Here is a 14,948-nt window from a genome sequence, read left to right as displayed (position 1 = left end):
TGGTAATTTTAAAATTATTATCTTAATTTTTAAAAAAATTTATTTAGTGGACCTATTACCATATTTCTAATGGATTTATTGGTAATTTTAAAATTATCATCTTAGGCTCCGTTTGGTAAGCCGTATAGGATAGTATAATATTACTATCCAATGTATAATTTAATCCTTGGATAAGTTGATGTATAATTTAATCATATTCAGTGTTTGAAAAAAATCTGATATTAACCCTGTATAGTATAATTATTATACAATACGGTGTTTGGTCTGTTGTTAGACAAAATGATAGTATAAGATTTATGTTATTTTGTCTACATTACCCCCAATTAAAACAATAATAATAATTTTTTATTAGGAGATTTTGTCAAACATCCATGAAATGCTTTTAGTATACACTAACTTGGAAATAATACACAATATTGTATAAAATTGAGACTACAACAAAATGAACAAACAAAGACTAATTAATTTGAGTATTAAAAAATGTCAAAAAGCATACATGTGCTACACAAGTCCATACCTCTCCCGGATGAGGAAACTGGCCTTGCAATATCTCGAGTCTTTCAACAACTTGTAGCATGCGTTTGTGCATCCAGTAGTAGAAGATTGGGAGACAAGAGCAAGTCAATATTAAGAGACCACAATCATTATCTCTAGTGGTTTGAAAAGTTGTAAGCTCTTTGACAAGTCAAGAAATTACCTCTCTTTGCTGATCGGCTATGGTAGCTCTTCACCAACGTTGGTATGTATAGTGAGGGTGAAGGTATTTTTTGTCATTTGACATCTTGTCTCTTATACTAAGCGCTCCGTATAAAACAAAAACGAGTTGGAGGCTTTTTAATATTATACGGCCTGCATCGTATAGGAGCCACTTTTGTATAAAATTATACTATCCAGAGATTTTTAAAAAACATCCAAACACCCGATAACTTTATTAAAGGATAATTTTATACTATACGGAGCCTTATCCGGCGTACCAAACGGAGCCTTAATTTTTAAAATCTTTTATTCAGTGAACTGATTACCATATTTCTAATCTATTTCCCGTTTGCTCCAATTTTTTTATTTTTTTCCGTAAATTATTATTAAGGATGTTATAAGGTAACCGTTTTATTAGATTTTGACAGTAATGTGGGAGTTATGAGCTTTGCGGAAAGAAAGAGGGATAATATAATTTTTATCACTAAAAGATTTTAGATTTTCTATTTTGATCGCATTTCGATATGGCCATCAAAAATTATAATATGTTTCGATATCATCATTATTACAGTGTTTAATTGTTTTAACACGATCATCACTAAAAGTGACGAGAATGAAATACATTATTATTTTTTATGATCATATTCAAATATATTTTTTTTTGAATACAAGTACAAATACAATATACGACACACCATCAGATGAAGCCTATGAAAGTACGGGTGTCAATAGGCCCCACGCCTATGAAAGTACGGGTGTCAATAGGCCCCACGCCAGGAGGCACAAATCAAGCCCACGAGTACATGTGTCAACAGGTCCCACGCAGGGGCAAACTATCAAGCCCAAGCCTATGAAAATACAAGTGTCAATAGGCCCCACGCAGGAGGCACAAATAAGCCCACGAGTACAGGTGTCAACAGGCCCCACGCAGGACCCACGCTGGAGGCACAAATCAAGCCCACGCAGGGGCAAACTATCAAGCCCACACACCTCCTTATAAATATTCGGAGAAGGTGAGACTAGAACCCATGACCTTAGTCAGGGATATGCAAAGTCATTACCACTCGACCAATGACTCATTTCAGATGAAAGATAAAGTAGGAAACGCATTAACATGTGTTGTGTCACAATTTCTCGGGCTCACTCGAACACTCCAGCGAAAATCCAGAGCGAGAAAAAAAAAAGATCGCTATGCTTTTTCACTATCTGGGTTAGCACCTGGTACTCTCAAGAAGCCTAAACTCAGGTTCGCTTCAATCTTTCTCTTCGCTTTATTAGGGCATTCGGAATTGGGCATTTGGTGATCTGGAACTTCTTAGCTCTCTTAGGTTCTTATTTTGTCTTCTGGTTTCGTGATTTTTTGTGTCGAATTTTCTGGGCAAATCCCAATCACATCATTACTTACTTTACTATAATTTTTAAAAAAAAAAAATTCTGAAGCTTAGTACCATTGTGTATTTGGGGTTGTTGATGTAACTTCAACCATATGACTCTGAAGTGTAAACTGTTGTATTTGGACCTGTAAAAAGCTTTGATGTTCTGAGTATTCATGTTCTTTGCCTTGTTGGTTTGAAACTTTCCTTTTGATTGAGCCATGAAAGTTTCTTTGCTCAATTTTGGAGAACTTGGCAGTTGATGATGATATGAAGATGATCTTATATTCTGACTGGGGTTTGGCATGCTATTATACCATAAATTTAGCAGAATATTATAGTTGAGTGCTGTTATTTTATTTGTTGTTTTTTTGAACCTCTTATGCCAGTATCATGAAAGTTTTTGTACTCTGGATAGTTTCGTTATTACATAAAAATGTCTGTGTCATGAAATCAGGAATGATAATTTACCACCCAGCCGAGTTATATCTTACGGATTGATCGCCGTTTGTTGACTAGATTGCCTGCATTCTTTTAAAATGACCCACTTGGCAGAAGTAAGCTGCTTGGGATGTTTGGTGCAGTCCAACTCAGCACTTGATGCCCTAAAACTTGATAAACTTTAATTTGCTGATGAAAAAAGTTTCTCTTTTGTGGTGTGTGCACGCACATTCTCGCCCTGGTATAGTATATTTGACGTATGAGATCTTACATTTACTATTGTTGTGGTCTTTTGTCTTTTCTTCTTTTTTAAAAAAATATTTTTGACAACTACCTCTGTATATGTAGTGGTGCATTAGACAAAGGTTCCACTGACAGCCTAGTCACGTTCTAACGTTACCTTGATTTTCAGTTGCTATAGAGCTGGAGCTTTTGGAGATAAAGGTAGTTCCAGACCAGGTTTTGGCACGATGAATAATGTTGCATATTTGTGGTCTTCTGCATGCCATGCCACTTCTAGCTCCTTACACTAACTTACAGCGGGGCCTTATATTTTCCTAAGCTATATGTTAACTGAAGTCCATTCAAAAGTATTTTATCTGAAGTAGAAGTGTGTACTTTGTAACTTTACTTGGATTCCAGTGTCTTTCTTTTGTTTTACAGAAGTGTGCAATGGGGAGCTTGATATTGCAGACTGGAGTTAAATTATAAACTAACGTGGATTTATATAATGATCCCAGAACCAAGGAACATATTTTGAATACACTACGTCAACTTTTGTGATGAGTAGGGAAACAGACACTGCTGGAATTAGTAAGAATGGTTGCTCGCCCGTTGATGGCGACACAGGCAATCAAGCACGTTACAGTCTTGACAAAGAGGCAGGTTTAGCAACTTGTCGTGTGTGCCAATGTGCTGAATCTGACAAAATAGGAGATGCTGCATTAGGATTTTTGGGCATCATTCCCCCAATACAAGAAGGAAGTAAAAGTGATGGAGAAGTGAAGTCTGAAAACAATGAAGTTCTAAAAGATGCTGAATGTGCTGACTCCATGATGAAAAACATTGGAAGAGATTCTGGATTTATGGAATTCATAAGTCCAGAAGGGGAGGTTTTTGTATGTCGTACTGATTTAGAAATGGGTCCATGTCACCAGCAAGACATATTAGTTGAACTCGGTTGTGCTTGCAAAAATGATCTTGGTTTGGTACACTATGCTTGTGCACTGAAATGGTTTGTTAATCATGGATCCACTGTTTGCGAAATTTGTGGGCGTGTTACTAAAAATATCAGGACTGCTGACTTCAAAAAGGTCGTGGTTTCTCTGAAGGATTATGAAACACTAAGGGAAAGGACTGCCAGTGGGCATCCAAATCCCGTGCAGGTGAATACAAGCTCAGATGTAGACCCTGATGCTATTGCTGCTATTCGGAGGCAACGACTTAGTGAGATTGCATTGTGGTTTAATCCACACACTAATAATATTCATCACAATAGTACCCCATCTGCAGTTTCAGAGGTTGTTTCGGAACAGCCTATGAATCAGCCTGTCACTGAAAATGCTGTTCATAGTGAAAACCCTGCTACTAAATGGGTCGTGGAAAGCACGGGGATCTTGCTTGCTACAGGACTGCTCACCGTTACGCTTGCATGGCTCATAGCTCCTCATGTTGGTAAGGTATGTTGGTTCATGCAGTTTTGGTTCATAAGTATACATATCTGTAGGGAATTTTTGCTTTATAATGAAGGCCTTTCCACATATTATGTGGGGGTAAGGTATAAGTACATCATGCTTGTCCCTAACCCTGCCCACTGTAGGAGCCTTGTGCATGGTAGTTGTTTACCTTTTTTTTTATCGAAAGCTTCACCTAGAACTCGATTATATGCCTAAAAATGCTCAATTTTATTAATTCTGAAGCGTCCCTTATAAATAAAAAGTTGATTTATAAGGTAAATTTGAGTAGATTTGTGTGTGTTTTACTCCGTATCTAATACGAATATTTTTCTTGTGGTTTTAAACATTGTGTTTTTATTGCTCCATATATCCAGAATAAATTGATTATTTGATTGGGATTCATTAAGAAATGATTTACATGAATCAGGTGTACGTTGCAGCCTCTCTCTTTTTTTATTTGAGGAATTCACTAATGCTTGCGATCCTGATTATGATAAGATTAGAGGTTTGAAGTCGGTAGGATTGCTTAATTTTAAGGCCTCAAAATGGGACTCATTCGGATATGGCAGTAGAACTGTAGAACTTTCTTTATGAATAATACCCTTTGGGGGAAAAAATCCTATTGGGAAGACAAGTTATACACGTGCAACCGGGCTGCTTGGCTGCAGCTTTTTGAACTGATTTGGTCATAGAAAACCAGTTGTTTGTGGTCCTAGACTCCTAGTAACACATCAGTCATGGAGAACTTGCGACTCTAAAATGCTGGCAAATGGGTGCGGTGATCTGCTTCAACTCTTTGGGAGCTTTTGAAGTGCTTGCGCATATTTTGAAATGTGCAATAATAGAAATTAATGAACTGTTCGATCATCTGTTCATTTCCACCTTGAATTACTATGTTCTTTCCTTTTTTTATGAAAAAAAAAAGTCCCTTGAGTTTCTTGCATGCTTGTTCGTTGATTGGATCTTCTTTGATGTGCAGAAAACTGCAAAAAATGGTCTTCATATTCTCCTCGGAGGTGTTTGTGCTTTAACAGTTGTGATCTTCTTTCGCTTTGTGAGTGGTTTACATTTCCCAGTTCCCACACATTCTACATTTATCTGTCTCATACAAACTGGGGTTTTTGACATATTTATTGTGTTTTAAACTTGCAGATTGTGCTTACCAGAATTAAGTACGGGCCTGCACGCTACTGGGCAATATTGTTCGTCTTCTGGTTTCTTGTGTTTGGAATATGGGCTTCGCGCACACATGGTGCTCATACAACATGATTTCTGAATATATTGTTGTTGCAGATTGATTCAATATATCTTCTTTTTGGTTCTGCCAAATAGTTGGAACTTAAAAGGTAAGGCATTTGTAAAGTTTGGTTATGATGCCTTTCAGGAAGTATGTTTATCATGTCTTCTGTAACTTGCTTCTTTACTGGCCTAGCATGTTATTAAGGATGAAAAAAAAGTGTCGTTTGTTGAGATGATGACCTTGACTGCAATAACTTTTAGTGCAAGCAAGATGTTGTGAGTTCAAGTTTTGTGGGTGTCTCAATTATCATAATTTACAAGATAGGCCCCTGCTCAACCCAGCGTGGGTAAATGTCATCTTGTATTATCTTTTCGCATTGGGTCTCGACCCATGTCGCAATTGGTCTATGGGATTGCGGGGTCGTTCACATTACCAAAAAAAAATGTTAGATTGATCTGATGACGAGTTCTAGAATAGGTAGTGTCTCGAGCATATGGTCTACCTTTGGCATATGCTCTACTTTGGAACACTTTTAACAGATACCGATATATAGAGGGTATTTTGTCAAAATTTGTATTTCCATACTCTATTTTACCTACTCAACCCAGATACTGCTGTGAATGTTTCTCATCCCTGTGAATCCACATTTTCAAGTGCAAACAATGCTATTACAGTGGAATTTTCAATTTTTCATAAATGGAAATTACAACTATAAGAATTTCCAACAATAATCATCGACATATTAACACATCAAAGAAAAAAGTCCCAAAAGTTTATAGCCTTATACCAATAAGAGGTGACTCGATTGATAATTGATTGAATTAGATATATGTGTGTCAATGTTCAATTCTAATGAGAAACAAATTTTTCAATGATATTTCAAAAAAATAAACCGGACCCTCTTAAAGAATGTCTGGGCCCACAATTAGGCCCACCCTTTTTTTGTTTTAAATTTTTTTAAAAGAATTAATAGGACGGGGGTAAATACATTAACATGTCTTGCTGATCCATCAGGTACCCGGATTGGGGGGCAAAATCGTCATATTGCAAGTAATCCATGTCGTTGAAGTTGAAGTTCAACGCACTCTCTAGCTCCTCCTCCCATTTGGGCCCACTTTGGACCTCCTTTTCGCACGTGACTCCCGGCGACACCACGTGCTCCGAACTGCTCGAGTCCGTGTGCAGCGATGGTACTGAATCTGACGTGTCCATATGTAATTGGTCATTCACGTGTGGCGGAAGAACCGCCATAGTCTGGTATGAAATTCCAATATTGGGCTTCTGCTCCTCTTGTTCCGGGAAGTTCATCGGTTTCCGATCAACGGCGGAGTAATGCTTTTCTACTGTTCCTTTCTTGTTGTATATTCGACACAATACCCAATCATCGAGCTGCAATTAACAATCAAATTCAAAGTCAATAACTCCATTACCACAAAATTAAATTCATTTCCATTTATGAGTTAAAATCAATTCGTACCCTGAGATTGTTCTTCTTGCCGGCGGACCTATCGACATTAGCGAGGCGATACTCGTGCATGATCCAGTTGGTTTTGATTCCTTTTGGGGCTTTTCCGGCGTAGAACACAAGTGCTTTTTTGATGCCGAGCGGTTTGTTCCGGCCAATCGGTTTATCTGCACCGGTAGCCTTCCAATAACCCGTTCCGGCTGCCCGGTTCGGCCTTGACCCGTTTGGATATTTTCTGTCTCTTGGAGAAAAAAAATACCACTCCTTCTCACCGTACAATGCTATATCTGCACAAATATATTATTCCCACCATTTATTAATTGTTTTATTTTAGAAAATGAAAATTAAAAGGGATATTTAGGTTGAAAAGAAGAAAAATTACCTGGTAATTGCCATGGATCGTACTTGTACAGATTGATCTCTGCTATGATCGGAACCGAAATCGATTGCCCTGCACATTTTCTGATCAAGTAATGATTCACCAATTCATCGTCGGTCGGGTGGAATCGGAAACCCGCCGGTAACTCTAGCTGTCCCGTCATCATTTTCCGATTTGTCACTCTCTGTTGTTCTCTTTAATTCAACCTTTAACTCTCTCCTCCTCCTTCTTCTCTGTTATCTGTAATTCTTCTTCTTCTAATCTGGATATTTTACACAGAGCATAAACGACGGAGGGAAGAATTTATAGGGAGTCGTTTAAAATAAATTGGTCACGTGGGATACACGTGGGGATGAAGTGTTGCCTCTTGTGTGCTTCCGTCACTGCTTCCGTCACATGGCTCGGCCGTATTTGTATTAAGAGGAGGAGTCGGCTCAGTGTCTTTTGGAGATCGTTGACTGTTGGTCTTTGGTCAAAAGCACAAATCTCTGGTACTCCCGATGGTTCCACTTGTTTAATCCACCCAATCAGATACTGCCACGTAAGGAAAACTTGCTTGTCGCGGAAGAACTGAGTAGCACTTGGGCTACCGTGAAATATTGATGGGGGTGTACACGGCCCCTTTTCAGTTTTTTGACATGACATTCGTCAATTCTCGTGCATACTCTTCGTTATAAGTGTGAGTCTCCAATGAGATTACATTTTCAAACAACTTATATATGGAGTGTCTTTAAAATTTGATGTGCTTTTGGAGTGTCAAAAACTCATAGCAATCCAAAATTCCAAATACGTATAAAGTGCGTTTTGGAGCGCTCCAAAAACCCATTGGTGTGGATGTTTTAAGAGCATTTCCAATGGTTAGAAAAACGTAGCACTTGATATTAGTCTCAAAAACCACCAATGTGGATAAGTGTGTGCGGTACAATGATAACATATTTCAAACACTCCATAAACAACATTTTACTCTTCTATGAGGTGAATTTAACATGAAAATTGCAGTGGAGAGATAGAACGTGGGGGAGAGTGTTTGCAATGTGTCAATCACATAGTGGTTGTGTGGGTCTAATTTTACATCTTAATTGACTCTTGATATGTCAATAGCCCATTAAATTTAAAGATAATATCAAATATTGTTTTGATCCCATTGTAATCATCAAATGGTAATCTTGTTTCAAGTGTTTGAAATATTTTGTTTTTCAAGCGTCTGAATGTTCTAAAAACATGTCATCTCTGTTTAGGAACCCACGTAAGGGAATGACGTCACCCTTTTTTGGGGGGCATGGATTGATGATGTAAGACTAAAAATATAAAAAAAAAACGTCATCTCTTACACAAGGTTTGGAGAAGACATGAGAAGATTAAAATTTAAGATTAATGTTGTGTGTCCATGCGCCGAATATAGCTGCTGAGTATTGACTGAGGGTTGAAGAACGTGGCGAATGGGGCTGTTCACTGTTCAGTTCCTCGCATGATGTATGAAATTTCAATGATTTAGATAGATTCAAGACTAAAGATATATTGTGTGGTTGTCCTCACGATATTTAATGTTTGAATAATAAAATACCCTAAAAAAATTACCCATTACATTGTAGCATGATCCAATATCTAAAATGTTATGAATCTTATGATGTATTCATTCGAATGGGGAATTTTCTGTTGTAAATCCATACCCCTATACGCACTAACAATATTGTCCGTTTTGGGTTGTTCAGTTCCTGTTGATACATCGGGTCAGCATGACTTTGTTTCTCCTTAAGCCCTAACAAGTGGGCTATGCCCAACTCACTAAAGCCTAGAAAAATGTCTTCTTGTATGTAAGAGGTGCGCTTAACTTAACCCTTATAAAAGGCATTGTCACCACATCTTTTAACGATGCGGGACTTTACATTTTGCTACATGTTTACAATTTTTTTTTTTAATAATTGAGAACGATATCAGATAAATTTGTCATTTGAAGTTTGGACAACATAAATGAACACAAACTCAAGCCATCAAGCCACGTGTACAGAAGTTTCTTTTATGACAATACGATAGGTTGAGTCAAAATCTAGCACATGTCTACAAGGATATTACTCTCAGCGAAAATCAAACTCAGAACCTTCCAAATCTATACGATTTGACCTTATAGATATTCATTTATTAGATTATCACCCAAGTAAGTAATTGAATATCTATATCTTGTTTTTCTTTCACAACTCAATTCACCTTTTCTAGTCACAAAACGTTAATTATATTATTTTATGGGGAGAATATATAGTATGATTTAGCTGAGGAAATCCACATGGTCATTATTATTAAATTGAGAAGTAGTGGGTTTTGTTGTGTAACCTAAGCCCAGGGTCAAGCGAGGTGATAATGTGGTGCATGACAACACAGAGAGAAAAAGGCTAGTTGGATAAGATTAACCTGGAGAAATATTGCTAGTTGGGACACGACCCGGTTGGTAAATGTGAATTGTTGGGGGGTGGATGGATGTCGATGGAAAACATCACAATCGTTGATCCCAAGTTGGACAGCGAAGAGGGGGTCCAAGTGAAATGTATATGTATAGTATATATATGTTTGTTCATGGTTTGTGTCAGAAATTCAAACTAGGAATGTGAAAAATACCCGTAACCGGCTGGGTATCCGCATGACCCATTTTAAATCAAACAAGTACGCCTCATTAATTAATTGATCGGAGTCACTCTCTTGCGGATTTCGATTGACATCCCTAATCCACACCTCATACATGTCAATTATAGTATCTGCTTGAATATTTTTATTCTCGTGAATACTTTGGATTAATTTCATGGGTTTGTTCCTCTTAAACCTAATATGTGGACTAAGCTCAACTCATTAAATTTGAAAAAAAAAAAAAACATAGTTAATTACAAGCAAGCTTGTCCTTATTAAGAATATTATATCACACATCTATTGGACGTGGGATTCTAACATTTTGGGTGGTGCAGCCACTCTCTTGCGGATTTAACTGAGAGCTTCGAAGAAGGTCCTGCTCCAGTCCAGTTCTTTATCATGTTTAATCAGACAAGCTGACAATCTTGACTAGACTGGTCGGCTTGTCTCTTTTACTGGATCAATACACAGATGCTGACATGAAACAACAAATAAAATAAGGCCCAAAAAAAAAAGGTTCGGTGATAAATTAGGATAGATATGGTGCATACTTGCTTTAGATATGGTGGATCTATCTCTAGCTAAAATGTATGTACTCAAAAAATTCCAAAAAATTTCGAGTTTGATTTTTACAGGGAGTAATAAGTTTGTGTTCATATATTGAGTTTTGGTTCAATTTATCCGTCGTCCCTCGTTGAGTGTGAAACTTGCAAATAAGTCCTTAAATAAGAAAAAACGAAAGGAAAACAAAAATTCCCTTAAATGTGAAAAAGTGTTGTGTTAGAAAATCTTTAAAATAATTAATGTGGCAATTTGTGATAATTAACGTTTCTAATCATGGGCTTTGGGGCAGTCAAAGCTTAGGGTATTCTGGACCGGGCTTTGCAAAATGCAGATTCAGTTTAACATTCAATCCATGGTGAGCCGCAGGTCCATCTGGAGTCCTTGAGGCCCAACTTAACTGAGAAACTGAAGTGGGCTTGGAATCAGAGCATTGGGTTTGGGCTATGGGACATATACCATAATCATAACTTATTTATAGTTTTTTTTTTTTTAATTACAGGGGAGGAGATGTGAGACTCGAAATACCACACACATGAATGTCATATGAGCTACTCGTGATTCTCTTATTTATAGTTTTTTTTTATAAAGCAGAGAGGGAGATTCATGAACAAAACCACAAAGAAGAGCAGGAAGGAAATCAGGAATGGTCTGAAAGTAGATACGATTACAACACGTAGTCAACGATAACAACCAAAAAGGAAGAAAAACAAAGAAAATACTACAAAGAGATATTACTGGGTTTGACGTTATTTCTCCACCCACTCTTGCGCGATTTGACATTATTTTTGTATTGGGTTTCGATCCATAATTTAATCTGTCCATGTGATTTGTGGGTATTGTATGTGATCCATGAATTTATCATTAGAGTGGAGTCCGATGAAACATGCTTTTGGTGGGTTCCTAGTAAAAAAAAAAAGTGCAGGGATTTCGCAGCACTGAACTTTCATTTCTACAGTAGGTATTCCTGATCAGAGCATATCATGCATCCACTTATGGTCAGTATCTTGGCTACCAGAGCTGCTACTCCTTTCTACAAGTACAAAAATATCCAGTAAGACAAGTCTCGCACAGAAATATCCAGTAGGTATATTTTGTGACCACTGACCTAGGGTGCTAATGAACCTAATTCTTCTACTGGTTCAAGCATTTCTACAAACAGTTTCTTTACACCACCTTAACTCCAGAAACTAAAATATTATAAGAACCCAGAGGAGCAAATGCGGTCAAGACAACGCAAAGTTCCTTGGAAATAAAGCAAGTGCATTAATAGAAAGAACCCAAAACTGCAAAAAACATATATGAAATCCAGAAGAGATAACCTGCATAACATGTTCCCATTTCAGCAACAGCAGCAAGCATTTTGAAGGGTATGCCCCTACAATGGCTAAAAATCAAAGAATATGACAAGCATTTGAATGTTTTTGTTTATATATACATAAATGAATGAAACCTTTTTCTGGTCATTTTGAGTTTGCTGTCTATTAATTACTCACAAGCTGGTTTTTGCGTGTGGGTTTGTATGCATGTATTACATGTGTCTGCAAGTATTATAGCAATTAAAGCATACACAATTTGTTAAGAAAAAGCTCTTGAAAACTTCATTTTTTTCAATTCTCTGACTTGCGAAAATTGAAAACTTCTCTCTCTCTCTCTCTCTTCTCTATACTAGATGGATGAGGATGAAGGAAAGAACCAAGAACATACCCAAGTCTTTGACATCACAACAGATGCAGCTCCTCAAAATGGTTCCAAATGTTTCGACGACGATGGCCGTCTCAAACGAACTGGTAAATCGTCTCTGTTTCTCCCCTGTTTTTGCTCTGTTTTTTACAGTTTGTGAAGAGAAGTTCATAGTTGGTTGATATGGTTAATCAGGGACTGTATGGACTGCTAGTGCTCATATAATAACAGCTGTGATTGGATCTGGAGTGCTTTCCTTAGCATGGGCAATTGCACAGTTGGGATGGATTGGTGGTCCTGCTGTCATGTTCTTGTTCTCCTTTGTCAGCTTCTACACTTCTTCTCTCCTCTCCGATTGTTATCGGACCGGAGACCCTGTTTCAGGCACCAGAAACTATACCTACATGGATGCAGTACAGTCCCTTCTGGGTAAGTACCATCAGCAGCAATTTTTTTTTTGAGTAATCGAGGACCACCCAGGTCGACGTGTCCTTTGGATAAACCTTAGACCGTTAGAATAGTCTCCACCACGCTATAGATAGATAAACCAAGTTTGGACATAGCTATATGTTCAAAACGCGGGTTCAAATACAAAAGTTTTGTCTTGTTTAAAACTAGATTCAGGTTCAAACATATAAATCTTGTCCAGACACTAACCCGATTAGGTTATTGTCTGGTTTACTTGTTTGAATTTAAACCAATGCGGGATTGGTCAATTAAGTATGTCTGAAATTCAATTCGAGTGAGGGTCCGGACATGTAAATATTTCATAAACACGTGATGTTATTCAACCTGAAATCGATTTTTTGCCATCCTTACTCCTAACCCTTCCTCATAACAGAAAAAAAAAAAAAAAAAAAACCCCAGGGAAATACTCCCAGTCCAGCATACCCATCATGCATCCGCCTTAAACCCATAGATATAACCAATTGAGCTATTGTTCCGTGGTTAGCAGCACAACTTACTGATGAAGTATTTGTTTTCTCATGTTCTTATAGTTATTTTTTGTGTTTTGTTAGGTGGAGCTAAGGTGAAGGCATGTGGGCTTATTCAGTATCTGAACATTTTTGGGATTGCAGTTGGTTACACCATTGCAGCTTCAATAAGCATGATGTGAGTTACATCACCAGAAAATAAATAATTAAATGCTTATAAATGTTTCAGTTTCTGGGTTTGTTCCTTTCTGCAGCTTTTGATTAATGGCTCTCTCTCTGTTTTAACAGGGCAATTAAAAGGTCTAATTGTTTTCATGAGAGTGGAGGGAAGAACCCATGTCAAATATCAAGCAACCCATACATGATCATCTTTGGAGTGACAGAAATTCTTCTCTCTCAGATTCCAGACTTTGATCAAATATGGTGGCTCTCAATTGTAGCTGCAGTCATGTCTTTTACCTACTCGTCGATCGGTCTCGCCCTCGGAATTGCTAAAGTTGCAGGTCTACATTTGCTCTTTAACATTTCTCTTCAATAGTTCAATGGAACTTCCAAAATTGGAGATTGACTTTCATTAATTTACAGCTACTGGAAGTTTTAAGGGAAGCCTAACTGGGATTAGCATTGGAGCTATTTCACAAACCCAAAAGCTATGGAGGAGTTTCCAGGCTCTTGGTGACATTGCATTTGCATATTCATACTCAGTCATACTTATTGAGATTGAGGTATAGATAATTCCTCAAAAAATGACTGTTTTCTAGCTTTATACCTACAAAAATGGTAAGGATCCCAGTTTTTTTTTTTTTGTTCCAACTATCCCAGATACTGGAATGGACACACATGATCCATGTGAAATCGTGAGCTCCACTCGCCCCACGCATCCATGTGAAATCTTGTGCGAACATTTCAATATTTAGAATAGCTGAGAGCCTGAGACTAAAAAAAAAACAATTGAAATCTGTAAGACTGCTGTTATACCTAAGGTTGGTTTCTCTTATCTAGGACACAATAAAGTCACCACCAGCAGAGTCAAAGACAATGAAGAAAGCAACAAAAATAAGTATTACAATAACAACAGTTTTCTATATGCTTTGTGGGTGCTTTGGTTATGCAACTTTTGGCGACTTAGCACCTTCAAATCTACTCACAGGCTTTGGTTTCTACAACCCATTTTGGGTTCTGGATATTGGCAATGCAGCTATTGTGGTTCACCTGATTGGGGCATACCAAGTGTTTTCTCAAGCCATTTTTGCCTTTGTAGAGAAAAATACAAGGCAACAATGGCCTGAAAGCTCCTTTATAAACAAGGAATTCAAAGTCCCAGTTCCATGGTCAAGATCTTACAACCTCAATCTGTTTAGATTGGTCTGGAGGACAGGTTATGTCATCCTGACGACCGTTATATCAATGTTGCTACCATTCTTCAATGATGTTGTAGGAATTCTTGGGGCATTTGGGTTTTGGCCTCTAACAGTGTATTTCCCAGTGGAGATGTATATTGCACAGAAAAATATACAAAAGTGGAGCACAAGATGGGTCTGCCTTCAGATGCTAAGCATGACATGCCTTGCAATATCAATCGTAGCGGGTGCAGGATCGATTGCGGGTGTCCTGCTTGATCTCAAGGTCTACAAGCCATTCAAGACAAGCTACTGAGACAAACCCGAGGGAGAGGAACCTCAAAAAGACTGAAAAAGTGAAAAGTCTATCTGGGGGTGTGGTGTGGTTCAATTGTTGTTCATGGTGATTAAGCAAAGGCTAAGGTGTAACTATGTTTGTCAGATCCAAAATGAAAATCTCTAAAACTTCCCTTCTGTGTCATTTTCTAGAACCCTAATAGGCTAATACCTGCATTTGTGTCTGAATCCAGGACAAAATCTCAA

General features: G+C 37.7%; 3 protein-coding genes across 11 annotated transcripts; 2 read left to right on the top strand and 1 right to left on the bottom strand.

The window, feature by feature from the left end:
* The first annotated feature begins 1,804 nt into the window (after window positions 1-1,804).
* LOC119992035 lies at window positions 1,805-6,298 on the top strand. Of its 8 annotated transcripts, none has more exons than XR_005466308.1 (5): window positions 1,813-1,942; window positions 2,923-4,189; window positions 4,561-4,615; window positions 5,166-5,240; window positions 5,339-5,356. XR_005466308.1 is itself a non-coding variant. In XM_038838631.1 (5 exons), exons 3-5 carry the CDS (start codon window positions 3,293-3,295, stop codon window positions 5,453-5,455), a joined length of 1,089 nt encoding a protein of 362 aa, XP_038694559.1. In that variant the 5' UTR covers window positions 1,820-1,942; window positions 2,923-2,954; window positions 3,251-3,292; the 3' UTR covers window positions 5,456-5,715. The 8 variants fall into 8 exon arrangements, 7 of the variants coding, with proteins under 7 accessions (XP_038694557.1, XP_038694560.1, XP_038694555.1 ...); XM_038838631.1 differs by lacking the exon at window positions 4,561-4,615 and having other exon boundaries at window positions 1,820-1,942; window positions 2,923-2,954; window positions 3,251-4,189; window positions 5,339-5,715; XM_038838630.1 differs by lacking the exon at window positions 4,561-4,615 and having other exon boundaries at window positions 1,829-1,942; window positions 2,923-2,954; window positions 3,174-4,189; window positions 5,339-5,715.
* Window positions 6,232-7,542, bottom strand: LOC119992037 (NAC domain-containing protein 2-like). The gene is made up of 3 exons (XM_038838634.1): window positions 7,274-7,542; window positions 6,904-7,178; window positions 6,232-6,815 (listed from the first exon to the last, which is right to left on the bottom strand). The coding sequence occupies exons 1-3, from the start codon at window positions 7,434-7,436 to the stop codon at window positions 6,393-6,395; spliced, it is 861 nt and encodes a 286-aa protein (XP_038694562.1). The 5' UTR covers window positions 7,437-7,542; the 3' UTR covers window positions 6,232-6,392.
* Window positions 7,543-11,317: 3,775 nt separating this feature from the next.
* On the top strand, window positions 11,318-14,929 carry LOC119992033 (amino acid permease 4-like). Of its 2 annotated transcripts, XM_038838624.1 has the most exons (7): window positions 11,318-11,817; window positions 12,120-12,237; window positions 12,326-12,559; window positions 13,150-13,243; window positions 13,354-13,568; window positions 13,651-13,790; window positions 14,068-14,929. In XM_038838624.1, exons 2-7 carry the CDS (start codon window positions 12,120-12,122, stop codon window positions 14,719-14,721), a joined length of 1,455 nt encoding a protein of 484 aa, XP_038694552.1. In that variant the 5' UTR covers window positions 11,318-11,817; the 3' UTR covers window positions 14,722-14,929. The 2 variants fall into 2 exon arrangements, with proteins under 2 accessions (XP_038694552.1, XP_038694551.1); XM_038838623.1 differs by lacking the exon at window positions 11,318-11,817 and having other exon boundaries at window positions 11,908-12,237.
* The last annotated feature ends 19 nt before the right edge of the window (window positions 14,930-14,948 follow it).

Source organism: Tripterygium wilfordii, chromosome 22 (assembly GCF_013401445.1).
Source record: "Tripterygium wilfordii isolate XIE 37 chromosome 22, ASM1340144v1, whole genome shotgun sequence".
NCBI classification, from domain to species: Eukaryota; Viridiplantae; Streptophyta; class Magnoliopsida; order Celastrales; family Celastraceae; genus Tripterygium; species Tripterygium wilfordii.
This window is presented reverse-complemented; position numbering and strand designations above follow the sequence as displayed.